The 13,049-nt window shown below is 42.8% G+C and overlaps 1 protein-coding gene across 1 annotated transcript; it reads left to right on the top strand.

Moving 5' to 3' along the window:
* The first annotated feature begins 8,542 nt into the window (after positions 1-8,542).
* Positions 8,543-11,590, top strand: SAT1 (spermidine/spermine N1-acetyltransferase 1). Its single transcript, XM_061407845.1, has 6 exons — positions 8,543-8,788; positions 9,011-9,062; positions 9,151-9,234; positions 10,707-10,808; positions 10,902-10,942; positions 11,069-11,590. The coding sequence occupies exons 1-6, from the start codon at positions 8,723-8,725 to the stop codon at positions 11,237-11,239; spliced, it is 516 nt and encodes a 171-aa protein (XP_061263829.1). The 5' UTR covers positions 8,543-8,722; the 3' UTR covers positions 11,240-11,590.
* The last annotated feature ends 1,459 nt before the right edge of the window (positions 11,591-13,049 follow it).

The raw sequence follows: 13,049 nt of genomic DNA, 5'->3' as shown, positions 1-13,049 counted from the left end.
AAAGGACTTGAATAGACATTTTTCCAAAGAAGATATACAAACGGCCAATAAGCATATGAAAAGACACTCAACATCACTACTAATAGGAGAATCGAAAATCAAAATCACAATGAAATATCACCTCACACCTATTAGGAAGACCACTAGAAATTTTAAAAAAACAGAAAATAACAAATGCTGGTACAGATGTGGAGGAAAAGGAATCCTTGTGCACTGTTGATGGGAATCAAAAAATTAAACACAGAACTACCATACAACCCAGCAATCCTACTTCAGGGCACATATCCAAAATCATTTAAAAGAGTATCTTGAAGTGATATTTGCACACCTGTGTTCACTACACCATTACTCATAATAGCAAAAAGGTGGAAGCAACCTAAATGTCCACTGATGGATAAATGGATGAAGAAATGTGGTATATACATAAAATGGAATGTTGTTCAGTCTTTGAAAAGAAGGACATTTTGTCATAGGCTACAACATGGATAAACTTTGAGAACATTATATTAAATGAGACAAGTCATACAATGATACAGTATGACTCCACTTATAAGAGGAACCTAGAGTAGTCAAACTCAGAGACAGTAAGTAGAATGGTGGTTACCAGCAGGCTAGAGGAAGGGGCGGAGAAGGCAATGGCACCCCACTCCAGTACTCTTGCCTGGAAAATCCCATGAATGGAGGAGCCTTGTAGGCTGCAGTCCATGGGGTCGCTGAGGGTCAGACACAACTTCACTTTCACTTTCACTTTTCACTTTCATGCATTGGAGAAGGAAATGGCAACCCACTCCAGTATTCTTGTCTGGAGAATTCCAGGGACGGGGGAGTCTAGTGGGCTGCCGTCTATGGGGTCGCACAGAGTCGGATAAGACTGAAGTGACTTAGCAGCAGCAGCAGCAGCAGAGGAAGGGGGGCTTCCCTGGGGGCTCAGACAGTAAAGAATCTATCTACAATGCAGGAGACCTGGACTGGGAAGATCTCCTGGAGGAGGGCATGGCAACCCACTCCAGCATTCTTGCCTGGAGAATCCCCATGGACAGAGGAGCCAGGTGGGCTACAGTCCATGGGATTGCAAAGAATCGGACATGACTGAGAGACTAAGCACAGCACAAAGCACAGAGGAAGGGGAAAGGGAGTTGTTCAATAGATACAGAATTTCAGTTTTGCAAGACAAAGAAGTCCTAGAGATCTATTACACAATACTATGCATCAGTAGTTAACACTACTGCATCATACACGCAAAAATGGCTAAGGCAGTAAATTTTGTTTTGTGGTTTTTTTCACAATAAAAAAAATGACTCTATTTTGCTAGCAGACTGCTCTAGACACTCTCCATGCTGGCCTGATGAAGTAAATAGCCATATTGGGTAAGCCCTCATTACAAGGAACTGCAGGCAACTTCTAGAAATCATGAGTGGCATCAACTGACGGGCATTATGAAGCTAAGACCCTCGGTCAAGGAAATGAATGAATTCTGCCAATGCTAATGACTTGAACTTGCAAGTGGATTCTTCCTCGTCCACGCTGCCACATGAAAATACAGTCTGGCTGACACCCTGAGCAAAGGACCCAGCTAAGCCATGCCTCAACTTCCAAATGACAGAAACCGTGATGATAAATGCATGTAATTTAAGCCACCAAGTTTGTGGTAATGTGTTATGTGGCAATAGCTAACTACCACAAAAGCGATGGTATAACAAAACTTGCTTTCAAATAACTACCTTTCTGTTGTGGAACCATGAAACAAAGTGTCCAGGATAGAGAGCAAAGGCCATTGGGACAGCAAGACCAGTCTTAGCTTTGGAATATGTCCATATCTTTGCCTAAAAGTCACTCAGCCTCTATGCCTGGTTTCCAGGGGGCAATCCCTGTGGATTTACCACAGTTGCCAATGTTCCAGCCTCCTGACAAGGAGCATTAGAAAGGAAGAAAGGAGGCATGATCATCTCTCTTGAACTTCAACCAAAGGGTCTCAATGGTCTCTCTCCAACACAATTTTTTATGATCCTCAGCAAGAGCCCCATGGAGGGCAAGAGTGACAGCCTGGGATGGATTTAGGCTAGGATGGCAAACACATTCCATCTTATAAACAGATAGGGGCTGCTTGGGATAGCTTCTTGCAGCAGGACAATGTCTCTGCTCCATCTTCTGATACAGCTTTTCATTCCCAGCCTTGCTATAGATATTCCTTGTGGTGAAGGTCAGAAATGAGCACAGCTGGGCATGTTCCAGGGAATTAAAATATAATCACCCCTATTTCTGCATATTCCCAAACAGCATTTACCACCTCCAATCTCCGTCTCTGGCCAAGGAACATCTTAACCCCACTTCTTTCTGCGGTGAAAGCAATGGACACTTTGTGACCATCTGGCTCTCTCCTCCTTCCATGTGTGTGTAGTAGTGGCAGGAGAGATGACATCATCAGAGGTAGGCAACAGCAGTGATTGAGAGGATATAGGCCATCTGAGCTTTGGCTACAGAAAGCCAGAAACCCTAAGGTGGTCAGTCTTTCCCACAAGTCAAAGTCACTGTCTCATACCTCCATATCTTCCCAGGTGTGCCAGCAGAAAGGAAAGCACTTTCTTGGTGCCAATGAGAAAAGAATGATTGGTATGGCTTGGATCACAATATTGACCAAGGGCGTGGCTTGTTCTGATTAGCAGCTGCCTGACCAAGAAAAGGGCTTCCCAGGTGGCGCTAGTGGTAAAGAATCTGCCTGCAGGAGACAGAAGAGACAGGGGTTCAATCCCTGGGCTGGGAGGATCCCCTGGAGAAGGAAATAGCTACCTCACTCCAGTATTCTTGCCTGAAGAATCCCATGGATGGAGGAGCCTGGGGGCTACAGTCCGTAGGGTCACAAAGAGCACACACGCATGACCAAGAAAAAGCATCTAGCTGTGTGTGTGTGTGTGTGTGTGTGTGCACTAAGTTGCTTCAGTTGTGTCCAACTCTTTGCGACCCCATGGACTGTACCCCACCATGCTCCTCTGCCCGTGGAATTCTCCAGGCAAGAATACTGGAGAATGGTTGCCATTTCTTTCTCCAGGGCATCTCTGGACCCAGGGATCGAACCTGTGTCTCTTACATCTCCTGCACTGGCAGGAGGGTTGTTTACCACTAATGCCACCTGGAAGTAAGGGGAAATAATTTTTCAAAAGCAGGAAATGCTGTTCTGGGAAACAAATATCCGCCCATCACAAGCTGTGATCTTCTCTCTCACTCAATATACATTTCAGGTGATACCACAAGGTCCTGGTTCCTGTCATACCTGTGCTTCTTGCAATGGGCAGCGAATTCTCCTTCTGCCTAAGCCAGTTAGAATGGGGTAACTTCACTTGCAAACAAGAGGCCTGGTTAATACTTCGCTTATTACTGACCAGGCTCTTTCAACTGCGGCCTGAAGTCATATAATACTTTACATTTACAAAGAGAAGTCTTACACTTTTCATGGTTTACTCCCAAAGATGAAGAGCTTTCCATGTCCTAAATTGTAATTTCTCAAAATGAAAGGTAAGGTAAAGAAAAGAAAGGAAGGTATCTTGGCCAGTAATTCAACTACATATCAATAAAAAATAAATTTGAAAAGAAAGAAAATTCTGGCCCCAAACAAGATGCTTTCTTGGAGCTGGTTGTATTTATTCATTGATCATTCTCACAGGTTATCACCCACCTGTGTTATGTAGAAAGAAAAACACCCTCTGAGAAAGATCTATTACAACCTGTGGAACACAGACATGTTACAAAATTTAGATAATTCAAGCTAGAATGAGCACATCTAAAGAGTCATCTCAAATTACACTTTCAGGTACTGAGGACCTGAAGTTTTAGAGTGTTTCTCTGGCTCCAGACCAACAAAATTACATCTCTGCTTACCTAGTAATTTCACTTTTAGGAACCTACATAAGAAAACAATCAGAAAGCTGGGCTAAAACTTGGATAAAAAGATGTTTATCAAAATATTATTTATCACTGGAAAAACACCTGAGTCTTCAACAATAGAATGGTATAATAAATTGCACACAATCCAACTCTAAGGAGTCATTATATATATTTAATTTAAATACACTCACTGGCATGGAAAAATACTTTATACTATTAATAGTAATAATGCTAACAATTATACCAGGTACGATGCTGGGTACTTCTTTTTTGTGGGGGGGGTGGGTGCGCACACCACACTATTTGTGGAATCTTAGTCCCCCAACCAAGGACTGAACACCAGGCCCTTGGCAGTGAGAATGCAGAGTCCTAACCACTGGACCACCAGGGAATTCCCACTAGGTACTTTATATGTATTACTTTGCTTAATCCTTACAACAATTACCATATGAAGGATACTATTAATATTTCCTCATTACAGATGAAGAAACAGTGACTTAACAAGGTTACGTAGTGACGTAATCACATAGGTGGGGAGTGTGTAAGGACAAAGCTGTAGTAGATAAGAAAGTGAAAGTGAAGTCGCTCAGTCGCGTTCAACTCTGTTACCCCATGGACTGCAGCCAACCAGGCTCCTCAATCCACGGAATTTTCCAGGCAAGAGTACTGGAGTGGGTTGCCATTTCCTTCTCCAAGGGATCTTCCCGACCCAGGGATTGAACCCGGGTCTCCTGCATTGCAGGCAGACACTTTTACTGTCTGAGCCACCAGGGAAGCCCAGTAGATAGGAAGCTACTACACTATTCAGCAGGAGAGGCATTATAGATACATGATTCCAACTTTTTATTACATAGGCATAACACACACAGGTTATTTTTAAAATATTTTTAAGCGAATACAAGCAAGCACAGACCAGTCAGAATGGACGCTGCAACCAATCAGAATGGAAGCCAGGAGTAAACAAGCCAAATGGCCATCTGAGTTCAGTAAGCCTTTGCTGTGTAACGAAAAACCCTGAAGTGTAGTGGCTTAAAACAAGCATTCTATTGACTCATGATTCTGTGGATTGATAACATGGGCTGGGAACAGCAAAGAGGTTTTTCTACTGGTCTTACCTAGGGTTACTTGTGTAGCTACAATCATTTGACAGCTCGACTGGGACTAAATGGTCCAAGATGGTGTCACTTATGTATCTGGCCTTACATATGCATGAAATCTTTCATCCTCAAGGAGGCTAGCTCAAGCTTCCTCATATGGCAGCAGCAGCAATCCAAGAGAACGTGAGCAGAAGCTTTATGATCTCTTGAGGTCTTGCTTAGAAGTTGTACACTACCACTTTTACTGTATTTTATTGGTCAAGGCAAGTCACAAAGCCAGTCCAAATTCAAGGAGTGGGGAAACAGACTCCACCTCTTGATGGGAGGAGCTTCAATGAATTTGTGGCCATTTTAATTCACTACACTGTCCATACCAACTTAGTATCAGCCCTACCTGTGTATGTACATAGAAAAGACTAGAAGGAAGTCAGCCTACTAATTGGAATTATTATTAACTTTTTCTATTTCTGTATTTCTCCAATTTTCCTAATCAATATGCATTATTTTTATAAACAGAAAAAAAAAACTATGACACCTTCCATAACAGTTTAATAGAGCAAATTGGACAGCTTCACTTTGGCATGGAAATCAACAGAATTCCTTCTTTCCTAGTTCTACCATTTCCTAGCTGTGGCAGTTTTGTAGCCCTCTGAGCCTCCGGTTTTCTCTGTTGCAAAGATGGAGCTAACATTAGCTATTTCACAAGAGAGCTGTTATCAAATGAGACAATGACTGTAAAACACCCATGATGTCCCTGGCCGTTTCCTTTCCTGCGACTCTTCTCCTGCTCAGACCTCTTCAGTTATAGGATTATCTTTCTGATAAAGATTAAATCTGGTTGTAAGTAAGTAAGTGAAGTCGCTCACTTGTATCTGACGCTTTTCGACCCCGTGGACTACAGCCTACCAGGCTTTTCCAGGCAAGAATCTGGAGTGGGTTACCATTTCCTTCTCCAGGGGATCTTCCCAACCCAGGGATTGAACCCGGGTCTCCCACGTTGGAGGCAGATGCTTTAACCTCTGAGCCACCAGGGAATCTGGTTGTAGTAAACTATAAATATATCTCTAAAGTAAACTGTATGTCCTGAGGGCTTCTTTCAAAACTTAGACCTACTTTATTATAAACCCCCAAGTACCTAGCATAAGAGTCAATAAATAGTTGTTGATTTGTTGACTCATTAACCAAATAAAATTTTCCAAATGCTAGGCTGCTACTGCTGCTAAGTCGCTTCAGTCGTGTCTGTCTCTGTGCGACCCCATAGACGGCAGCCCACCAGGCTCCCCCGTCCCTGGGACTCTCCAGGCAAGAACACTGGAGTGGGTTGCCATTTCCTTCTCCAATGCATGAAAGTGAAAAGTGAAAGTGAAGTCGCTTAGTTGTATCCGACTCTTAGCGACCCAATGGACTGCAGCCTACCAGGCTCCTCCGTCCATGGGATTTTCCAGGCAAGAGTACTGGAGTGGGGTGCCATTGCCTTCTCCGAAATGCTAGGCAGTTAACCTCTTTCTATGCAGTTTTAAATTTAAATTCCACTATCAGGAGCAGGTAATGTTGGTCACTCATGGCATCTATCTATTCCTGACAATGGAGAAACCTAACTTGATTCATAAAGAAAATCCACATTTCTTAGGGTTCTAAGCTTGTGCAAAAAACACAATCAATGAGCTTTTTCTAGCCACCTGTTTTTCTGAATGGGCCCTTATTGTCATAATGGCAAAGTGAAGCATAAAAACATGAAACTGAAACCAGAAAAGCAGAATAAATAGAAAAACATATATTATGTGTTTTAATGACAAACAACCATTATTCTAAAAGACTAAGTAGACCACATTGAAAACGGCCTTGTTTTTGCTTCAAGGAGGCAGTTATTATTAATGCTTAGTCACAGAGTTCTAACTTACTGTTAGTACTAATTCTGTAACAAGCTCTCCTGGGTCTTCCCACAACACAAAACAAAGCAGAGGAAGGAAGGGCTTATGTACGGTCATCCCAAGTGCAATGGTGTCAGGAAACACTACCTAACGTGGCTTAGGCAGATGAGAATCAATGCTATTTTTAAAGATGTTTGAGAAACACATTCCATAAACTCTCACAATGACTCACTACGCATGATATCCGCAGAGGGTGGGAAGGGGAGTTACTTTTGCTTTCTTTTCTACCTACAGGATATTTTGAGCAGAGGCAGAGAGTTATGTTGAATGTTGGGGGAGGGGGTCATTTGGTGATAATCCAACCTACAGACTGAAAACATTGCAGGCTCCTTTTATGCTTTCGCTCTGACTCAGTCAGGAACCCAGGCTAGGCAGCCAAAGCAGGGCCCTCAGAAGGCCTGTCTGGGAAGGTGGTTTGTAAATAAAAACCTGTATCTGCAAAAGGATGGAGTACTTGCTCCAGTTGGGTATAACCCAGGAAGAGCTATAAACTAATCCAACTGTTCTCAAACATTTTCCTCTCAGGAAATTTAAAAATCATTGAGAAATTCTAAAAGCTGAACTTTGAAAAGTCTAGAAAACATGAGAACATACAAACACACCTTCCTTTAGTCACCAAAGCAAGGATGTCATCACACATCCTGTAAATTTGTAATTACTTCAAAATAAAAAGTTTTAAAGGAGGGGAGAAGAAGCGCAGGGAATGAGCAAGGAGGGAATGTAACAACTTTAAACAGCAATGGAAGCCAGAAGATAGATGTCATCAATATGCTGAGAGAAAGGAACTTCCAACCTCAGATTCGTTCACAGTGAAATAAATCCTCCAAGAACTTTAGGATAACTGAAAGACATATTTAGACAAGCAAAACAGAAAATGTTCTATGAGCGGACCCTCACTAAATGCAAGTCAGAAGGAGTGTACCTCAGGCACAAGTGTTTCCATAGGAAAGCCAGAGATTTTAAGAAAAAAATAAAAATGAAAAAAGTAAGAAAGAAAATATTCTGTTAACTCTAAAAATTACCAGCAGAGGGGGAAAGAATTATTGAGGAAGCCAAATAGCTTACCTTGGGAAATTCTAGAAAACACAACATGCAAGCACACATTCCTTCAGTCATGAGAGCAATGACGTCATCATACATCAGTTCTCTGGAAAATTCCAGCGAAACTAAGAAAGGCAAATGAAACCCTATTACTATGAAGCTAGTTCTGAAATGATCTTGGGACCCACACGGGCCCCCAGACCACCCTATGGGAGCCGCTACTCTAAACCTCTCATCCCCTCACTGCTCAAAGCCAGGTGTCTCCGAAGAAGAAACTGTCAAGTCATTGGTCCAGGGCCCAAAGGGGAACCTCTCTCTTCCTTTTGCAAAGGTCACTTCGGGGACGCCTAGGCTGGGAGGTTGGACTTTCGGGAAGCCTCTACCATGTGCCACGAGAGGGCGCCACTAGAGAGCTCAGCCTAGCGCCTCGCCGCCGCACCCCGCCCGCGCCGGCCAGGTTCACACAGGGGCCCGGAAAAGAGGGAGGTGCCCGGAAGAGGGGGCGGTCGCGACCTCATTGGTCGAGGCGCCTCCGCCTCACGTCCCGGGGCGGGGCTTCTTCAAGCTAAAAGGCAGAGAGCCCGACGGCAGGAGCGCGCGCGGCTCCAGTTGCAGTGAGCTGCTTGTCTTACGTTGTTCGCAGAGGTTCGCCGGGTCATGGTGCCATCCTGACTGGGAAGAGGACGCTCCGGGGAGACGAATGAGGAACCACCTCCTCCTACTGTTCAAGTACAGGGGCCTGGTCCGCAAAGGGAAGAAAAGCAAAAGACGAAAATGGCTAAATTCGTGATCCGCCCGGCCACCGCTGCCGACTGCAGTGACATCCTGCGGCTGATCAAGGTAGCGGGAAGCTCGGGCTCCTCCCGAGGCGGAGTTGGGGTCCTTGTACCCCGCAGGTCCCTTTTTCCGGCCGCCTACCCACAGCCCCAGCCAGGCGGCGCTGCTCCGGGCGAAACTCGAAACGAATCCCCGCCCCGCCCACCCCCTTCCCCCGAGCTGTCCGGGCCGGGGCCTCACTTAATGTTCTGCTTCTCTTCCTTTTTCTTATGTGCCTCAACCCAGGAATTGGCTAAATACGAATACATGGAAGAGCAAGTAATGTTAACTGAAAAAGGTAACGCATCAGTGGCAGGGCAGGGGACGAGCGTCTGGGGGACGACCTTCACTGACTCCAACACTGTCTCTGCTTCCCCTTCTTGCAGATCTGCTGGAAGACGGTTTCGGAGAGCACCCCTTCTACCACTGCTTAGTTGCAGAAGTGCCCAAGGAGCACCTGACTCCGGAAGGTAATCGCCCTGCCCTTCTAGAAGCCGAAGAGACCGAGTGTTGTGTAAGACGTAGAGTCCGCTCTGTAGAAGCACTGACAACACAGGCTGAAGTTACTTAACTGAGAAATTGGCCAGAAATAATAGCCAGCCAGTGTTCAAAGTACTGAAAAAAAAAAATAGATGTGCTGCACTTAATAATAGGGCGGGTTAAAAGAGCTCTTTAAGTATCAGTGCTGTGGAGACCCGGAAGAGTTTGAGCTGTTTATGTAAGTATCAGAATGCGGTGGAGACCCGGAAAAGTTTGGTATAAAGTCATTTGTTGTAAATTCAGTTTCGTAAATGGTTCTTGTTTGACCCTAACGTAACCTTTTTTGTATCTGTGTTAAATTACATTTTTTTCTTTAATTTGTCCCAATCTTCAGGTTACAGTCTCTAGCTTCGCCATGTACATGGCCCTTCCGTGTACATGGATGGGCGGGGAGGTAACTAAAAGATCCTTTACACAATAAAGTAGATGATCATGATAAATGAGGTAAGGCCCTATTATCACACACTTAAAACACGGTAGATCAGAAGCTCCAATGTACTCGCTTCCTGTTTGGGAAGGACTATAAGATGGCTAGAAAGTTTAATTTGAAACTTTTGCTTCCAATTGGAATTACAGACACCTATTAAGAAGAAGTCGGATGCTTTTTTCCTTTTATTTTTCTTTGTTTTTTTCTTTGTTGTTGTTGTTTTTCTTCCTGGTCATTGTTGAATGGCCAAAAGACAAAGCCAAAGGGGGAAGTTGATGGGCCTGGTTGGGGGGTGATTAAGATTTTTTTTTGTTCTGAGGTCATTTCCTCCTGCTAGAAAAAAAAATGAGCAAAATACATAAGGGATGAGGTACTTTCCAGAGGTATGTGGATGTTACATCATACCTGAGTACCTCTGTTTCTTCCGACTTAAACACTGGGGAAAGCAAATTGAAAATGTGTGAATTGGAAGGCAAGTTCTGAAATTAAACCTTACTGTTTCGGCCTTATGTCCTGACCTTAAGGAAGCAGGGTTTCTAAACTACAAATACTTACTATTCTGAACTGCCGTGTAAACCTGACTTATTCCCAAGTCAACATACCAATAGGATGTGAATAATGTGTGTGTTTAGTTTAAGACCATAGCACTTTCACTCTGGCAAGTAATGAAAGCATTCTCAATCCTGAGTGTGAGATGCAACAGATTGCCAAGTGGCCAGTCCATGGTTTTAGCCTGGCTTCAGCTAGCTCTAACGTGTGCTTTTTGTGAAAACATGTTCTAAGAACAGTGAGATCATCCAACAGTGATCTGGATTGCACTAGCCTAAAAATCAGAAGATAGTCCGGTCCAATGGCTACTTATTTTTATAATACATGCATGTATATTTTTTAAACTTATGATAGGCTTCTGATTTTGCACCTACAACCTTGACAGATTCTTTTTCATCCGTAACTCATGTGATACTCTTATTACAGGACACAGCATTGTTGGTTTTGCCATGTACTATTTTACCTATGATCCATGGATTGGCAAACTGTTGTATCTTGAGGACTTCTTTGTGATGAGCGATTATAGAGGTATGGTTGAGTTCAGGGGGGCTGCTCTAAAGAGAAATCGGGGCTTGAAGTCCTTAAAATGACTTTTTAAAATGGTACTTCTCGTTCTTTTAGGCTTTGGCATAGGCTCAGAAATTCTGAAGAAGCTAAGCCAGGTATGTCTTGGTGTTTGGTTTCCAAATTTGCAAGGATTACTGGGTTATTTGAAGGACTGAATTGAAATTGGGTCTTGGAAAGCAGGTGCACCGTCACTGAGTTCATTTTCCTTTCCCGTGTAACAGGTTGCAATGAAGTGTCGCTGCAGCAGCATGCACTTCTTGGTGGCAGAGTGGAATGAACCATCTATCAACTTCTACAAAAGAAGAGGTGCCTCTGATCTATCCAGCGAAGAGGGATGGAGACTCTTCAAGATCGACAAGGAGTACTTGCTAAAAATGGCAGCAGAGGAGTGAGGAGTGCTGGTGTAGAAAATGACAGCTTCCATTCTATTTTAGAATAACTTCTCAACTTATCTTGCTTTCTCTCCTCTTTGTAGTGAAATAATAGAATGAGCACCCATTCCAAAGCTTTATTACCAGTGGCGTTGTTGCATGTTTGAAATAAGGTCTGTTTAAGATGGCAATCTTGTATACAGGTTGGAGACAGATTTCTCTTTTAACATCTTTTGATAAACAACAGGTGGTATGATAATGTCTATGAAAAAAACTTCATTCTTGTGAGTCATTTAAATGTGTACAATGTACACACTGGTACTTAGAGTTTCTGTTTTGATTCTTTTTTTAATAAAGTACCCTTTGATTTAATTATCTGGTGTAAGCATTGTTACTGATCTTTTATTTCTTAGTCATTTTTCTTGCTGTTGAGTGCAAAATAAAAATGCCCAAGAAACATGATAATTTTACAATTTTTTAAAAAGAGTTTTTAATCCAGTCTAAAGTGTCTGATGGTCAGGAGCTGTGTTGTGCCTGTATTCCCAATGTCTAGAAAGAAGCCAGTTGAATCCCAAGGTTTTATATGTAGCAACATATAAAATATGACTTTCTATTGATGACACTGTACACTTAACCCAACAGAATTTTCAAGAGCTTAGAAACTGAGGCCCCACAGCAAAAAAAAAAGCCCATTTTTTACACCAGTAAAAGAAGTGGAAATGGGATTCTGAAATACTGGAAATTGGGAGGAAAAACATCTTGCTCACAACAACCTCATCCCACACAAAACACTAGGCTGAAGGGAAAGTAGATCACTTTGCTAGTCAGGCAAGAATAAAAATTCCACATTTTTACAGGAACATGGTAAACTAAAAGGCTGGAGTTGGACACAGGTACCAGTCAGGGAAATCACCATCCTATTTGGAGGACAAGTTTCTCGAACTGTGTTAACACCATGGACATTTATGCAGAGAAACCGCAGGGGTGGTTAAAGCCACTGGGGATGGGGGAAGAAGTAGCTAAGACCTTTCTCCAGGACTGAAAATTAACTCCCAAAGAGGGCTGAGGAGAAGACAGATAGATAGGTGAACTCCTTTTTATTACTCATGACACTGACCTAAATTCCTAAAGCCACTAATTCCCACAATAATGAACATGTTAGTTAATAATCACTGTACTGATTTCCAAGATGAATCTTTTCCAAAAGAATTCATCAGATAACTGAAAAGCAGTACTCAGTATCTTCTTTCTGTGTTCTCCAGGAAATAAATACTGGGCTTCTCACTCAAAGGAGGATTTTGGCTTGCATCCCTTGGTTTCAGTCTTTTGTGGCTTCCTAAATTAGAAGGCAGCCATATACACAAGTAGGGTCCTGTACTGTATTTAACAGGAGAGCCTTGGGATTAATTGGTAGCTTAGAGAGTATGTCATGAAAACAGGGTTAGAGTCAATTTTCAACCAGGGTCCTGCTAAGCTGGCAAATAACTATAGGAGAGAAATGCTGGCAAGCACAAAAAGGGTTAATGAAACACAAGGAGCTTTGTGGGGAGAGAAGACATTTTGAAAATTGTGTTTTGGAAAGTGGGCCTCTTTGAGGAAAACAACTACATGCTGACTGTGGTTAAATATGTGAATAAATTAGATTAACCAAGGGAGTTACAATGTAACTCTTTGTTTTCTCATCCTTCTTAGAGCTTAGCCCTAAAGGCCCAGTGTTGTCAACATGAAAGCTTTTATGAAGTTTTTGTGTCCACTTTAAAGAAGTCCCGTAAGTTTAAAACTTAGAAACTGAAACACCACAGCATCAGCCCACTGACTGTTCAACTCTCCT

Source organism: Bos javanicus, chromosome X (assembly GCF_032452875.1).
Source record: "Bos javanicus breed banteng chromosome X, ARS-OSU_banteng_1.0, whole genome shotgun sequence".
NCBI classification, from domain to species: Eukaryota; Metazoa; Chordata; class Mammalia; order Artiodactyla; family Bovidae; genus Bos; species Bos javanicus.
Note: the sequence above shows the minus strand (reverse complement) of the source record. Positions and strands in the feature narration are given on the sequence as shown.

Excerpts from the sequence above, each read along its gene's own strand:
- SAT1 (XM_061407845.1), top strand. The coding sequence starts at position 8,723 with ATGGCTAAATTCGTGATCCGCCCGGCCACCGCTGCCGACTGCAGTGAC. Across the intron at positions 10,809-10,901 it reads TGTGATGAGCGATTATAGAG|GCTTTGGCATAGGCTCAGAA; the intron begins GTATGGTTGAGT and ends TCGTTCTTTTAG. Across the intron at positions 10,943-11,068 it reads TTCTGAAGAAGCTAAGCCAG|GTTGCAATGAAGTGTCGCTG; the intron begins GTATGTCTTGGT and ends CCCGTGTAACAG.